Raw genomic sequence first — 15315 nt, 5'->3', positions numbered from 1 at the left:
GGGAGATCCTTTGGCTTGTCGCCATGTCATTATCTCTAAGATATGTGATTGTGATTTTTGGACCCTCTCCCTCATATTCTTTTTAATTTTTTACTACACTTATTTATATTTTTATATTTATTTCTAAATATATAGTTAATGTACTTTTATTTTTTTTGTAATGTAATAATTTAAAATATTCTATATTTATAACAAAATTTAATATATTAATTATTATAATATCTTTTAGTATATTTTTAAAATTATTAAATTATTATTTTTCTTGATTTTCTCTAATATTATTTTCCTTCTTTCGCATAGGCTAAAGGAGAAAAGTAAACCCATAAAAGGAATCAAAAACAAAATCATATCGCAAGTTGAATGAAACCCTTTGGACTTCCTATAAAGTAAATCCCATTTCACCAATTTTTTTTAATATAAAGTTTAGGATAAGGTAGATTATTTTATTAGTAATATAAAAGTTTCTTTAAATAATGGGAGTTACGTGAGATGTTAGTAGTCTTTTTATCTTAATCAGTGATTAATAATTTAATTTTTATTTTGGGTATAAGGTAGTTTTAAAATTTTGATCAATATCTATCGCTAATGAATTTACTAAATACAGAGAATTAATTACTAGACTTACTTCAATAAATATTTTAAAAATAAAATAAAAGTTAAAAACTCTTACTTTGATTAAATAAAAATTATTATTGAATTTATCGAACGTGAAAAATTAATTTTTGAATTCGCTTTAATGAATACATTGAATAAAAAAGAATTTTGAGTAAGTGTTGTAGCTAATGTGGGTTTAGTGTAGAGGGAGACAGCAGCATATGTGCAAAAATCCTAGAACTTGGATTCACTGCACTTTAAAAAGAAAAGAAGAAAGTTGAAAACTTTGAAAAATTTCATTACCATTACAATAATAATAAATTAAAAGAAAAGCATAGATCAAAGGAGGATCAAAGAATAGCATTGGTCCTGTATTTTTTTTAAAGAAAAAAAAAAGATCTATGTACTAGGTGTGTAGGTAAATATTGTTCTCTTTCAAATAACCCAATTTCTCACTCCAAAGATCTTACTTTTTTTGTTCTTTATTTTTTGGGTTTTAATGTATTTGGTCTTTGCCTTGTTGTGCTTTGCTGTGAGAGTGAGTGAGTGTTTGCTGGTCAATCTGCAGAATGTGATTTTAATATGGGGGGAAAACAGTGAACGTGCTCTTCTTTGTCTTTCGAGTCTTAAACTAAAACAACACTCTCACGCTTTGAAGAGAAAATGATTAGTGTGTTTTTTCTCCGTGAAATTTCCAATTTTTTTATATGGCAAGAGATAAAACAGAGAAAAGAAGCCAATTTTTTGTAGAGGGAGATAGTGAGATATCTTGGGAATTTGAGCTGTTTTACATCTTTTGAGAGCCATGCTTGTCTCTTGAGAGTTGAAAAGTTTTTCTCTTTCTTGAGTTCTGAGTCTCCCTTCTCATTTTCTTCTCTTCTTCTTGTGATGTGAAAAATTTATTTCTTTGGTCCATTTCTTCGTGCTACCTTGTAATTATTTTTCCAACTTTTTGGTTCTTTATCACGCAAAACAATGCTATGATGATACATAGAACTTGAAGTTTTAGCTCATCATGTTCCAGTGCAGGAAAAAAGGGTATTTGTTGAAATTGCCTGTACTTACAAGAAAGTTACCTTAGTTATGGTGTATGCGTGTTTTCTTGGGGGATTTTTTCTTGCTCAGATATGAAGGGGGTAGTATCATAGAAAGAAGAAAAGTAAGAAGACATGGAGAAACAAGTTGAGCCGATCTTGTTCTTTTGCTGATGGGTCTTAAGTTGCAACAGAGCTACCACCACTCAGTGACTCTGAAAGTGAATGAACAAATGGGGACCAAAAGAGGGTACACATTTATTCAAGCTAACAGGGCTTGGTTACCAAAATTTTTGTTGCTTTGGGTAATGGTGATGGCTTTTCTCAGCACTTGGATCTACAAAAAGATGGATGCTGACAACAAAGTAAGGAGGAAGGAGGTGTTGAGTAGCATGTGTGATCAAAGGGCAAGGATGTTGCAGGATCAATTCAGTGTTAGTGTTAACCATGTTCATGCCCTGGCCATTCTTGTCTCCACTTTTCATTACTACAAGGATCCATCTGCTATTGATCAGGTTGTTCCTGATCTTGTTTTCCTTATTTTCTGTGGAATTTATGGAGTCCTGATATTTTGAAATTTCTATTTAATTTAAAGTTTTACATTTGTTGTTTTTTAGTTAGACATATAGCCTCTGAAAATCTGAGTTTGGTTGATGTTGACATCCAATGGTGAAATATTTTTCTTGTTCATCTTTTGTGTGAGTTTCTGATTGTGCACTTTGGGCTATTTTTGTTCTTTGCAAGAAATGCAGGAAACTTTTGCGGAGTACACTGCTAGAACTGCATTTGAGAGGCCATTGCTTAGTGGGGTTGCCTATGCAGAAAGAGTAGTTCATTCTGAGAGGGAGAAATTTGAGAGGCAGCATGGGTGGACCATAAAGACAATGAAGAGGGAACCTTCTCCTATTCGAGATGAATATGCCCCCGTGATTTTCTCTCAAGAAACTGTTTCTTACATCGAATCGCTTGACATGATGTCGGGGGAGGTATGCTGTTACCTACAATCTGCTTATAAGTTTTATCTTTACCTTTGGTCTGATATTTGGTTCAGGATTAGATTGGAGTGGTAATATCCATGTTCCAATGTGCAGGAGGATCGAGAAAACATATTAAGGGCTAGGGCTACTGGGAAAGCTGTCCTAACTAGCCCCTTCAGGTTACTGGGCTCTCATCATCTTGGTGTTGTGTTGACATTCCCTGTTTACAAATCCAAGCTCCCGCCGAGTCCGACTGAGCAAGAGCGCATTGAAGCAACTGCTGGGTAAGTACTCCACCTTGTCTTTCTAATTGGAAATCCAAGTGTTTTTTTTGTTTGAAACCCTTTTTGTGCTTGGTCTTTTCTTTTAAGCTTTTGCTTTTGAAAGTTAGCAAACGTATTCGGCACTAGATAGTTTGAGAGTGTTGATGATGAGAGTTTGCAGTCTAATAGCAACTGCAGTTGTATTAGAGTGCACATGTCAAGGGGAAAAAGGTTTAGACTTTTATGTGATTTCTGTTGAAGTTTATTTGATCGTATATAAGTTAGCCGAAAAGATTCTATTCTTCATTTAGTAGACAATCAGAAACCTTCATCTCCTTTTTCCCATTGAGAGTCTGGAGAGCAAGACCATTGACACCAGATGGTCCAAAGTGACTCATACGACCACCTCAACATATTTCTAGGGTATTTGGTACTCTATGACCTAATCATGGTTATGCTGCTGATATCACCATTTTTGCTTCCACTGACATTTATTGTTTCATTGTGATCAACACCAGCAATTTGGTGCTCCTTGACCAGATACAGTTGCCAGTACTTCTACATAAGCACCTTTACCATCTTTACATCACTTGTTCCTGGCACTGGACATTTCTATTTTCTCCGTAAATTTGAGTTTGACATTCATAACATTTTCTTTGTGCTACTATTTTTCTTTCTACTAGACTTCCAGTTATTACAATGGCTAGAGATGCACCCCAAGGGGGGGGGGTTGCTTCAGTTACTACACTTCTTTATTTTTGCATCTTAGATTTTCTTATGCATAAAAAAACTTTTAAATAAACACAGATACCTTGGTGGAGCATTTGATGTGGAGTCACTTGTGGAGAATTTACTTGGGCAACTTGCTGGAAATCAGGCAATTCTAGTGAATGTATATGATATTACTAATTCTTCTGATCACTTGATCATGTATGGTCACCAGAATCAAGATGGTGACCTGGCTTTATTGCATGAAAGCAAGCTTGATTTTGGAGATCCATTCAGGAAGCATCAGATGATATGTAGGTAAGTGTATAACTGGCTACATATTCACAAGGTTGATGGGATGACTGCATTTATTCTTGCAAGCACTTACTATTTGGCCTTCTGAGCAGATATCATCAGAAGGCACCCACATCATGGACTGCGCTGACCACGGCCTTCTTATTCTTCGTGATCTGCTTATTGGTTGGCTATATCTTATATGGTGCAGCAATACACATTGTTAAAGTTGAAGATGATTTCCATGAAATGGAAGAGCTTAAGGTTCGAGCAGAAGCTGCTGATGTGGCCAAATCACAGGTATGTATTTCAGGATATATCTATCAACACATGGTTTACCACCCACTTCCAATCTAATACTAATTATGATGAGTTCTTGTTGCAGTTTTTGGCAACAGTTTCTCATGAAATCAGGACTCCCATGAATGGCATCCTTGGTATGTTCCAGATTGCTCCTTAAGGTTTTCTATGTGAAATATACATTCAAGGACATCAAATAATTTTAATCAGCAATGTTCTGATGAAATCTTGAATGGTTGCAGGGATGCTTGCTTTGCTTTTAGATACTGATTTAAGTTCAACACAAAGGGATTATGCTCAAACTGCTCAAGTCTGTGGAAAGGCACTGATAACATTGATAAATGAGGTGCTTGACCGTGCTAAAATTGAAGCTGGAAAGTTGGAGCTGGAAACTGTTCCCTTTGACCTTCGGTCTATCCTAGATGATGTGCTCTCTTTATTTTCTGAGAAGTCTAGAAACAAAGGTGTTGAGGTAAGTCTGGATAAAATTAATAGAAAACACAGTGCATTGTTCAATATGCTTCTTCATTTTAGACGGTTCCTATAATGCTTGAACTAATTTGCCTTCCTTTTTCCCTTTTCCTTTCCATGTCTCGGTGGCGTTGTTGATGTCAATAAATGGTGTTACTTGTGATACATTACAACGACTCAAACTTGTTGTAATTGTTTGGGAACTGAAGCTAGCAGTGTTTGTTTCTGATAAAGTTCCAGAAATGGTGATGGGGGATCCAGGGAGATTTAGACAGATAATTACGAATCTTGTTGGGAACTCTGTTAAAGTAAGTGGGTGCTCAACCTTCTCTCCTTTTGTCAATTTTGTAGGTAGATTGCTATCTACTTAATTGATGGAAGTTTTGATCTTATTAGTAGATTGCATTATTGAGTTTAGTTTCTGCTATTTGACTGATTATTGTATATAAAGTTTCATTTAATAAATTGATAGTGACTTAAAAATGAGTGTTTGACAGTTCACAGAACGGGGGCACATATTTGTCAAAGTCCATCTAGCTGAAAACCCGAAGCCTATGGAAGGTCCTAAAGCTGAAACTTATTTGAATGGAGGGTCAGATGAAGATGCATTGGTATCAGGTGCTCGCCAGTTTAAAACCTTGAGTGGTTATGAAGCTGCTGATGAGCGGAACAGTTGGGATTCCTTAAAGCATTTAGTTGCTGATGAAGAATTGCGATATGATGCCTCAGTAAAAATGAAAGCTGCTGATGAAGCTTCTCAGAGTGTCACTTTGATGGTATCTGTGGAAGATACTGGCATTGGGATCCCTTTGATCGCCCAGGACAGGGTTTTCATGCCCTTTATGCAGGCAGATAGCTCAACCTCTAGAAATTATGGTGGGACTGGCATAGGCCTGAGCATTACTAAGTGTTTGGTTGAGCTAATGGGTGGTCACATAAGCTTCATCAGCAGACCACAAGTTGGAAGCACATTCTCATTCACCACGGTCTTTGGGAGGTGTAAAAGAGCTTCATTTAGTGATACAAAAAAACCCAATGCTGAAGATCTTCCATCTGGTTTCAGAGGATTGAAAGCTGTGGTAGTTGATGGAAAACCAGTTAGAGCTGCTGTAACTCGATACCACTTGAAGAGGCTTGGCATGCTGGTTGAATTTGCAAATAGTGTCAAAATAGCTGCTTCTGCTTGTGGTAAAAATGGTTCTTCATGCGGGTACGTTTAAGTTTAGAATTATCATATTTGAGAGATAGTAAATTCAGTATATATTTTGCATTTGCGGAATTTTCCCTATGTTTGGTTGATGATTTAATCACATTTGACAAGATCTTGTCAACAATTACTCATTTTTAACACAATTTGTAGTTTCTTCAGTACCTTTTCTAATGCCTTTGTTATGATCACTGGGGAAAAATGACCATTTGTGCTTTCTATTCATCTTATGATGTTAACTTTGTTGAATTATATCTTTGAACATTGCAGAAGTAAAACTCAACCGGATATAGTTCTTGTTGAGAAGGATTCATGGCTTTCTGGTGAGGATGGTGGTTTGAGCTTACGAACGTTGGACAGGCAGCAAAACGGACACGTGTTGAAGTCGCCAAAGATGATTCTTCTTGCGACAAATATTACTAATGCTGAACTCGAGAAAGCAAAGGCAGCAGGTTTTGCAGATACTACAATTATGAAACCTTTGAGGGCAAGTATGGTGGCTGCATGTCTTCAGCAGGTGCTTGGGACAGGGAAGAAGAGGCAGCCTGGAAGAGGCATGCTGAATGGATCGTCTGTCCTTGGGAGTCTTCTTTGTGGAAAGAAAATATTAGTAGTTGATGACAATATGGTAAACCGGAGAGTTGCTGCTGGTGCATTGAAAAAGTTTGGAGCTGCCGTAGAATGTGCTGAAAGTGGAAAAGCTGCACTTAAATTGCTTCAACTTCCACACAGTTTTGACGCTTGCTTCATGGATATTCAGATGCCCGAAATGGATGGGTATGTATACCATATCTTTAACATTGGGCAATTGACAATCTAAACACCAAATACAGGAAAAAGAAAAGCAAAGTCTATATGTTGTTTTTAGACACATCTATGGTCCGGTCCGGTCTAAACATCGCAGGGCTGTTGGCACATTATTTCTTCACAGTTACACTTCATTTATGGACCAAATTCCTTTGGTCAGCCTTATGGTTTTGTCTCCACTAGATACCAAATTTCTCATTTAAGCGAGAACTTGATAATCATTATTTTGTTGTAGTGTATTATTTAAATGCTGCCCATGGTTAGCTTGTGATTATTGATCGTCAGATAATCCTCCTTTAAATCATATACAAATATATATGATTTAATAACATGAACTATTATTTCAGGTTTGAGGCAACTCGTCGAATTCGAATGATGGAGAGTCAGGCAAATGAACAGATGAACGGAGGGACAGAAGAAGGGTCTATCAGGACTGGTGAGTGGCATATCCCGATCTTAGCCATGACAGCTGATGTAATTCACGCCACCTATGACGAGTGCCTGAAATGTGGGATGGATGGATACGTCTCAAAGCCCTTTGAGGAGGAAAATCTTTACCTGGCTGTAGCAAAGTTCTTCAAAACGAAACCCATCTCGGACTCATAGCAACACCTCCTACATCATCCAAAAGCAAAACCGTGAATTATATGCTGGTTGGACATCGCCAGCAATTTTCCCCGTCCTGCTGGTGCATTTGGGTTTAATCACTGAATGGTTTGCTTGGATTTCTGAGGATTCTTGACCTCTCCAATAGAAAAAACATGCATGTTCTGGCATTCATTTCTAACCAACTTCAATTTTTAACCTGATTAGTATCTTAGTACATGTATACTACCACAATGACTCCATCCCCGACTGTTTGTATAGATCTTCATATTAGAGTCAAAAGGTGTAAATCTCATTCTCTCTAAACTTTGGAACTTTCTTTGGAATAGGCCTTTGTGCTATGTTTTTTTTTCTTCTAAATTTTGCTGTAAACCTTTTGTTATTGAGTTTCAAATATCAGAAAGAGGTAGCTAACAAGTATAAAACAGTCTGCTCTGCAATATATAGTTTTCATTTTAAAACTCCCACATTTGAAATATATCAAAAGCTAAGCTAAGTCTAGTTATGGAAATGGAAGATCAGGAGGTGGTCCGAGGGGGCAATTCTTTTCGCAATCGGCTCTCACAGTATAACACTCTGATTTTCTTGATATGCAGCACCAACAGCTACGGAATATGCCATCGCCGGAAGCTGGCCCCAATGTAGGACAAGGTTTATGACTGCATGGTCCTAGTGTTATTTTGCTGCCTGGGTCAAGTTCATTGCCATGGATGCTGCTGCTTCTACTACCTGCAATTCAAATGAAATTTGCCATTAAAGAAAGAATCATTTCAATGTATGAAAAGTTGATAAAATATGAGAAGATCAAACCAGAGTAAACTAAAAATCAGTATACGTACATTCATGAAAAGCTGGAAGAGAGGTGAAGAGCAGTAAAAGGAAGGCCAAACGAATAGCCATGAACTTGGTTGCTGCCATTGTTGATATGAAATATGATTGAAGTTCTTTACGTGGGGTTTTGAATATATATATTAAAGAAAATTCTATAAATAGTTAAGACTAATCAAAAGATGTTTACATTTATTTCAGAGGATTCACTGCTAAAAATTGCATACGCTTCTTATTTATTGACTCAATATTTGGATTTTCCCGAAATCCTCAAACATTAATTTCTTTTAATAATGTTTGTGTAGTAACTCGTGTGGTAATACACATGTATTTCATGTTGATATAATACTGTTTATCTTATATGCACATGTATTTTATGTTGATATAATACTGTTTGAACTAAATTAATGTTAAAGAAAAAATAATATTATTGAATAGTTAACTAGAAATTCAATTCGGTGACAAAAAAGATCAACTTCAGCAAAAAAATTTAAATTTTGAGTTAATCGAATTGAGCTAATTCAAATTATTCGAGTCAACTCGAATAACTCAATTCGAGTTTCGAGTTCGAGTTGAGTTGATTTTCACAATTCTAATAACTTGAATGATTTGAATAACATATTGGTGTAAGTACCCTTTCGGTCTCGACAACTTTAAAATAAACAAATTGGTTTCTCTCAATAAAAATACAAAATAATTCAAAATAAATTTTAAAATTCAAAATATTTATAAACATTAAAAATTATATTTTAAAAAATAATAAAAATTATAAAAATAAGTAAAAAAGTTAAAATTTTAAAATTTTTCTAAAATAATAATTTTAGTCCTAATTAATTATTTAAATTTACCATACTCAAGTATTTATTTTTTGATTATTTTGTTTGACAATTTTAAATATATATGGTTTCAAATTTATGTGCTCTAACATTGAAGTAGTTATACTGTAACAATATTTTTATTTAGCATGTTTAATTTTTTAATTGAACTCGAACAATTTCACTCAATTCGACTAGACTCGACTCGATTTGAAAAATTTTCAAATTAAATTAGAATGATAAAATAGGACTCGTGAACTCGATTAACTCGAAATTTTTTTATTCGATTTGATTCGTCTCAATTCGATCAAACGCTCACCTCTATTACTAACCATTGATAATCTGTGTGATTTATTAGGGGGGTTTTGACTTTAATTTCAATGACTATATTCAAATCTCTAACTAAATTGTTTCATTTACATTTATTACTTGACTTTTTACTCTAGACTATTAATTTATAAATGAGTTAAAATATAAATTTATCATCATATTACGATGCTTAATTATGCTAAAACCTTAAACATTTAAACTCAAGATCTTAAATCTAAGACTCATTAATATTTATTTATGACCGTTCAATTAATGTTTAATTATGCTAAAATAAAATTATTAACATTTATTTATAAGTATTTTATAATTTATTTTATTTAAGCTAATGATGATATATTATGTTATTATTCACTGATGATATAGATATATGAGATTTATGTAGATATATGAGATTTATGTAATTAGGATGTATCAAATTAGACCATTGGAAGTTTATTAGAACCTTCCATCCAAAATGCTCTCTTGGGCTTGCATTATTGGGCTTCATAAAGTCTGGCTTTTTGAATCTTCAAATTGTTTTTCTTGAAGATTGCTTGTCACCAACTGTTGGCCCTCTTGGATTGGAATTGAGTTATTGGGCCATGGAGAAAATAAAGCCCATCATACTTAAATTATAACCCAAAAAATTATTTAAGCTTAATCTATCGTAACTCTTGAATAATTACATCCTCATTCTTTCATATTTAAAGTAAATTCTCTAAAAAATAATTTATCTAATCACTCACAGATAGAACAAAAATACTCAAAAAAATCCCTCATATGAACATATATTTGTGCACTATCTAAGTGCATTCTATATGAAAGGTTTCTTTTAGATTAATGTTGCCCTAAGTGATAAGTGGGAACATCAATTGAGTTGATGTTGATATATAATCATCATAAAAAGAACAACTGATGTGCACTTCAAATAAATAAGATGATGAAGGCTTTATTTATCAAAGCCAATAATGCCATGGTTGATTAGGATTCTTCTTTTCATGTAAACTTAGTCATGGCTAAATGAGACCTTTTATACCAGTGGCGGAGCATAGTGGAGACCTAGAGGGTCATGGTCCCTCTTAAAATGGTAAAAATGATAAAATTTCAATTCAACCCTTTAAAAATTATAAAGATATATGTTATTAAAATGATGAAATTTTATTTTTACTACTATAAGAATATACAATTTAATTCCGACCCTAAAAAAGTTTTCAGTCTCTGCCACTACTTCAAACCTTAATTGTTTTTTTTTTATTTCTTTATATTTTCATCTTTTAATAAATTTTAAGCTCACACTTAGATAGATCTTACCAATTGAACTAATATATGAGCCTAGGTATTAACCTTTTGTTATTCCCAATTTTGTATTCCTTATACTTAAGTCCTTGATTTCAATTTGGGTTAAGCAATTTCTATCTTTAGCAAGAAAGTAATTTAATTAATTAATATTGAAGTTTTGTCATCAATAAAGATTTACCTTATTTATTGTCCTTTGCATTGGATTTTCGTTCCATTGACTTTTATTGCTATTCACCTTGGAATTACAGCCTTATTTTAACATATATAATTTTATACCTTTAAAATTTTTCATATTCATTTCACAGATTATGTTCGGAGTTTATGGTTGCTTCTCTTAATAATATCATCTTCAAAATTCAAATCGAAAATCTGAGAATATAATATGCTTTACCATTACACCCAATAATTTATTAATTAATCTATTTTATTTCAATTAATCACTTCATAAATCATTCACTCGGACTATATGCACATACTTAAGTATAAATAGATGAGTATATGGGTAAATATTGCAAATAAAATGCACCGAAATGGTCCAATTATAGCATCCGAACACAAAGAGTGTTTCTCTGTCCATTAATTTAGTTAATGAATTTAACCAATGAGACGGCAAGAAAAGAATAAAAATATGAATATCATACTGGCCCAAGTGCCTTCCTCTCCTGTGTCATTTACATCGATCACTTCTAAACTTCATCTTTCTTGTCACCAAATTGAATTTCTAGTTAACTATTCAATAATATTCTTTTTTCTTTTAACATTTATGTTGTCTTGTGTAAATATAGCCATTGAATTTTAAATCCATTTTAATTCCCAATTGTAATTTTTATGTAAACGTTGATAATGGCAGTAGAACGATCGCAAAGTAATAAGAAAAGAAAAATAATAACAAATAGATTTTATGTGAAAGCCTTTTTGGGAAAAAAATCATGGGTAGAAGAGAAAAAATTCACTAATATTGAAAAACGAATGATACAAAAGGAGTTTTGACTACATCTATTTAAGGGTTGAAAAACCCTATTCTAATTAAAGTCAAATAGAAGAATAATAGTTCTATACGAATTTCTTGTACTATATGACCCTCGGCCTTTCGCCCCGCAGATCTATTTATTTTGCCGTTGTATTTATTTCTTCAACAAGTGACATGATTCGGGTCACACAATCTCTAATATATTTTTTATGGAATGACAATGTAGGTGTAAATTTTTAAAGTGGTTTTACTTCATTTCATAATTTTTATACTATAAATATTTTATGTTTTATTCATGTAAATTATGCCTGTCGAGTTTGTCATAAATTAAAAATTCTAACTATTCATTTTATGTAAAAAAATTTTCAACCATTAAATATAGATTATTATAGATTATATTTTAGATTGATATGATAGGAATATAGAATCTTTTCATTAATTTATGCATGACAAATAAAAATATATTAATAAATTCAATGGTTGGATTGTTAAAATGTTAGTAGTATGAAAAGTTATGGAAGAGTATAAAATCACTTTAGTTTTACACTGGTATAAGTGGATCTCTCCCTACTTCTTCTACTCTTAACCTCCTTAAACCAGAGGAAAAACATGTTTAAGCATACTCAAGGCCACGTCCTTCTTGTTGTAATAGCAACAATGCTAATTGAGTTAAAGCTTAATCGACAAACTGCAATCAATCATTTCTATAACAATATTTCATTATAACAACCAAGTTTGTAACAAAACAAATTTTTATATTTATCTTTTTGTACTTTTATATCATCTTTAAATAAAAATAATTATAAATTGTAAATATAAAGATAAAAAATATAAATTTATTATTACGCCATCTATATTTATTATTGAATAAATTTTAATTTTTTAGATAAAATCTAAAATTAATAATATCGTTGATTTAGTGAGTGTGACAAAATCTAATATTAAGAAATCGCAAAGCTTTGTTGATTGGTTGCTAGGATCAAACAGAAAGAAAATTACAGAGAATGTACCTTAGAATGTATTGTACGTAAAATCCGAGAACACAGTTGTTTATGGCTTCACGTACAGTAATTCTCCGAAGCCGCTATTTAAGGCTCTTCTTTCTTTCAGCATTTGCCCATCCCTTTGCTTTATTAAAATCAATTCCACCTTTGCTAGCAAGTAAGGAATGGCGAAGCTTAGCATCCTTTTGTGCATAGCCATTGCATTTATGCTCAGCTTCACCTTGAAGGAAGTTGTTGCACACACAGGGACGGCCACCTTCTACACTCCCCCATACGTTCGTAAGCCCCTTCGCCTTAATTTTTACTCTTTGCAGTAATCCAATGGTTATGCAGACCTAAAATTTCGGATGCATTTAACCTAAATAGCTGGCTAAATTAATGTATGATTACTAGTTAATATTTTGAGGTTGAAAAATTGCAGCGTCTGCTTGTAATGGATACCAACATGATGGGGTGATGATTGCTGCTGCCAGTGATGCAATTTGGGACGATGGAGCAGCTTGCGGGAGAAAATACAAAGTTAAATGCACAGGGGCAACCAACCAATCCCCTCATCCATGTAGAGGAAAGAAGTATGTGGTTGTGAAAGTAGTTGATTATTGCCCATCTGGTTGTGAAAGCACCATTGATTTATCGCAAGAAGCTTTCGCTTCCATAGCCGATCCAGATGCCGGGAAAATTAAAATTTCCTTTCATCAGTATGTTAATCTCATAATCAATTTAAGCATTCAGGTTTATCTCCAACTTTAGATTGTAACTTATCCATGTTTTCCAATGTAGGGTCTGAAGTATTGCCTGCAGGAACATGACATCTCCCTTGCGGATATGGGTCGAAATATGGCAGTGGGTCTCATTGGCATCTTTAACTTTCGAAGTGAATCCTATGTATGTGGATGATAAATGATGAACATATTGAAAAATAATGAATTGAATCTTATGCAGTTTCCACTTAACTGTATAACAATTCAACAATTAATAAAGAGGATCTTCATTTGAAGTTGCTATGTTTATTACACACCCATATCGGTTCAAGGCAATAGCATTTCATATTTCTTCCAACTAGTTTTGTTTGGTGTAGCAGCTTTAATGTAAGGTATCACAATTAGCTTGGGTATAATTTCTGGTCCAGCATCAAGCTTCACTGGGCTCTTCAGCCCATGACTTTGAGAGTCGGAGGAGAGTACACCCATGACTGTACCGTCCCAGTTGGAGGAGAATACTGTCTCTTAAAACTGGCTGGATGCTGTTGGATGTAATTTCTCACGGTGAGGCACTTATTTTAGGTGTCGAATTACAATCTTTTTCTTTTATTTAAAAATAAACAAATTAGCTATTATACATTAGAAATAATACAAATCAATTATTTTATTAAAAATTCATCATTAAATGATGATAAGGGGGCAATATCCACATTGGCATTATTTTTTTATTTGAACAAAAAAAAATAAAAGTACCATGAAAGTCCTTATACTAGGAGTCAGATTGCATTTTGTCTCTCTACTAAAAACTAAGCAAATTACACCTTTTACATAAGGCCAAAGAGAAAATTGACATTTCTATTAAAAATTTCATCTATTTCTATTGTCAAATGTTGACATGATTCATAAAGCAACTAAATAGTGACATGCCACATGCCACATGCCACATGTTACATGTGCCTCATACTAATATGACTATTTTTTAAAAACTAAAAATTTTTAAATAATTTTTTTTATAATTATTCAAAAACTACATTCATGATGAATACAGACAAATGAATCTAAAACCCAAAACATCGACAACCATTAGTATATGTTCATTCGAATGTGATTTTTAAATAATTATAAAAATATAAAACTTACATAAAATAATTGTTGTTACGAGTGATTTCGTAAAAAGTATACAAAAATAGAGGAAATTATAAACAATCATGAAAACTTTTAAAAATGATTAAAACTATGTGTATATATTTATATATACACATATAATATATTAAAGAATTCAAATACACAAAAATATATACAAACATCCATATGTGCATTGGCAGATACAAGGGATAGATGGGGCTATTGCCCTTTAGCTTTTTAGAAATTTACGTTGCACCTCATTTAAGACTAACAAATATATATTTTTTGATATAATGTCTAAAATTACCCATAGTCCCTCTTTAATCTTTAAATAAGAAGATAATGTGCTTTAGCGCACTGAGAAAGGATTGTATGAAACAGTGATGATACGTCATCTGTATCATTTTTCAATAGTTTTATGCCACATCAGTATTCTTATCCTGAATTTCAAGATTTTATCCTGAATTTTAGAATTTTAATTTGGATTTGATTTTTTTCAGGATAAAATCTTGAAATTCAGGATAAGAGTACTGATGTAGCATAAAACTATTGGAAAGAAATACAGATGACGTGGCGTCACTGTTTCATACAATGCTTTCCCAATACTTAATACTTACTTTTGAAAATAAAGATGTAATTAGTATGACAAATTTTGTTATTTATTTGAATAAAATAGTTATGTAATTATAACTTTTAAATAATTTCTCGATCAAATTGTAAAAGCATTATATTGTATGCATAAGAATTTGAGTTCGATCCCAAATAATTTCATTATCCTACCCAATTATAAAAAAAGATTATGGTTTAAAATTGTCTACATTATGGTTTAAAATAGGAGGATAATCATTTCAGTGTACTCGAACTTATATCCTCCTACACGGACAATAATGACGATGCTAATCGAGTTAAGGCTGAATCGGCAACAATACTATTATTCATTATGTATAAATTAATTTTCCCAAACCGGCTATTTATACCTCTCCTTTCTTTCACCATTGCCCAT

At 32.9% G+C, this 15315-nt stretch overlaps 3 protein-coding genes across 3 annotated transcripts; 2 read left to right on the top strand and 1 right to left on the bottom strand.

Moving 5' to 3' along the window:
* Positions 1-736: 736 nt before the first annotated feature.
* Positions 737-7686, top strand: LOC108463976 (histidine kinase 4-like). The gene is made up of 11 exons (XM_017764015.2): positions 737-2143; positions 2381-2614; positions 2720-2889; positions 3676-3894; positions 3984-4170; positions 4256-4307; positions 4413-4642; positions 4851-4949; positions 5139-5851; positions 6119-6625; positions 7003-7686. Exons 1-11 carry the CDS (start codon positions 1802-1804, stop codon positions 7259-7261), a joined length of 3012 nt encoding a protein of 1003 aa, XP_017619504.1. The 5' UTR covers positions 737-1801; the 3' UTR covers positions 7262-7686.
* LOC108463977 (uncharacterized) lies at positions 7680-8225 on the bottom strand. The gene is made up of 2 exons (XM_017764016.2): positions 8101-8225; positions 7680-7990 (listed from the first exon to the last, which is right to left on the bottom strand). The coding sequence occupies exons 1-2, from the start codon at positions 8177-8179 to the stop codon at positions 7764-7766; spliced, it is 306 nt and encodes a 101-aa protein (XP_017619505.1). The 5' UTR covers positions 8180-8225; the 3' UTR covers positions 7680-7763.
* A 4372-nt stretch (positions 8226-12597) lies between these two features.
* LOC108463580 (EG45-like domain containing protein) lies at positions 12598-13483 on the top strand. Its single transcript, XM_017763505.2, has 3 exons — positions 12598-12765; positions 12908-13184; positions 13267-13483. Exons 1-3 carry the CDS (start codon positions 12651-12653, stop codon positions 13271-13273), a joined length of 399 nt encoding a protein of 132 aa, XP_017618994.1. The 5' UTR covers positions 12598-12650; the 3' UTR covers positions 13274-13483.
* Positions 13484-15315: the final 1832 nt, after the last annotated feature.

This window comes from Gossypium arboreum, chromosome 13 (assembly GCF_025698485.1).
Source record: "Gossypium arboreum isolate Shixiya-1 chromosome 13, ASM2569848v2, whole genome shotgun sequence".
Classification (NCBI taxonomy): Eukaryota; Viridiplantae; Streptophyta; class Magnoliopsida; order Malvales; family Malvaceae; genus Gossypium; species Gossypium arboreum.
Note: the sequence above shows the minus strand (reverse complement) of the source record. Positions and strands in the feature narration are given on the sequence as shown.

Coding starts and splice junctions, on each gene's coding strand:
- LOC108463580 (XM_017763505.2), top strand. CDS start 12,651: ATGGCGAAGCTTAGCATCCTTTTGTGCATAGCCATTGCATTTATGCTC. Junction 12,766..12,907: donor CTACACTCCCCCATACGTTC/GTAAGCCCCTTC, acceptor GAAAAATTGCAG/CGTCTGCTTGTAATGGATAC.
- LOC108463977 (XM_017764016.2), bottom strand. CDS start 8,179: ATGGCAGCAACCAAGTTCATGGCTATTCGTTTGGCCTTCCTTTTACTG. Junction 7,991..8,100: donor TCTTCCAGCTTTTCATGAAT/GTACGTATACTG, acceptor TTTGAATTGCAG/GTAGTAGAAGCAGCAGCATC.
- LOC108463976 (XM_017764015.2), top strand. CDS start 1,802: ATGGGTCTTAAGTTGCAACAGAGCTACCACCACTCAGTGACTCTGAAA. Junction 2,144..2,380: donor ATCCATCTGCTATTGATCAG/GTTGTTCCTGAT, acceptor CAAGAAATGCAG/GAAACTTTTGCGGAGTACAC. Junction 4,643..4,850: donor CTAGAAACAAAGGTGTTGAG/GTAAGTCTGGAT, acceptor TGGGAACTGAAG/CTAGCAGTGTTTGTTTCTGA.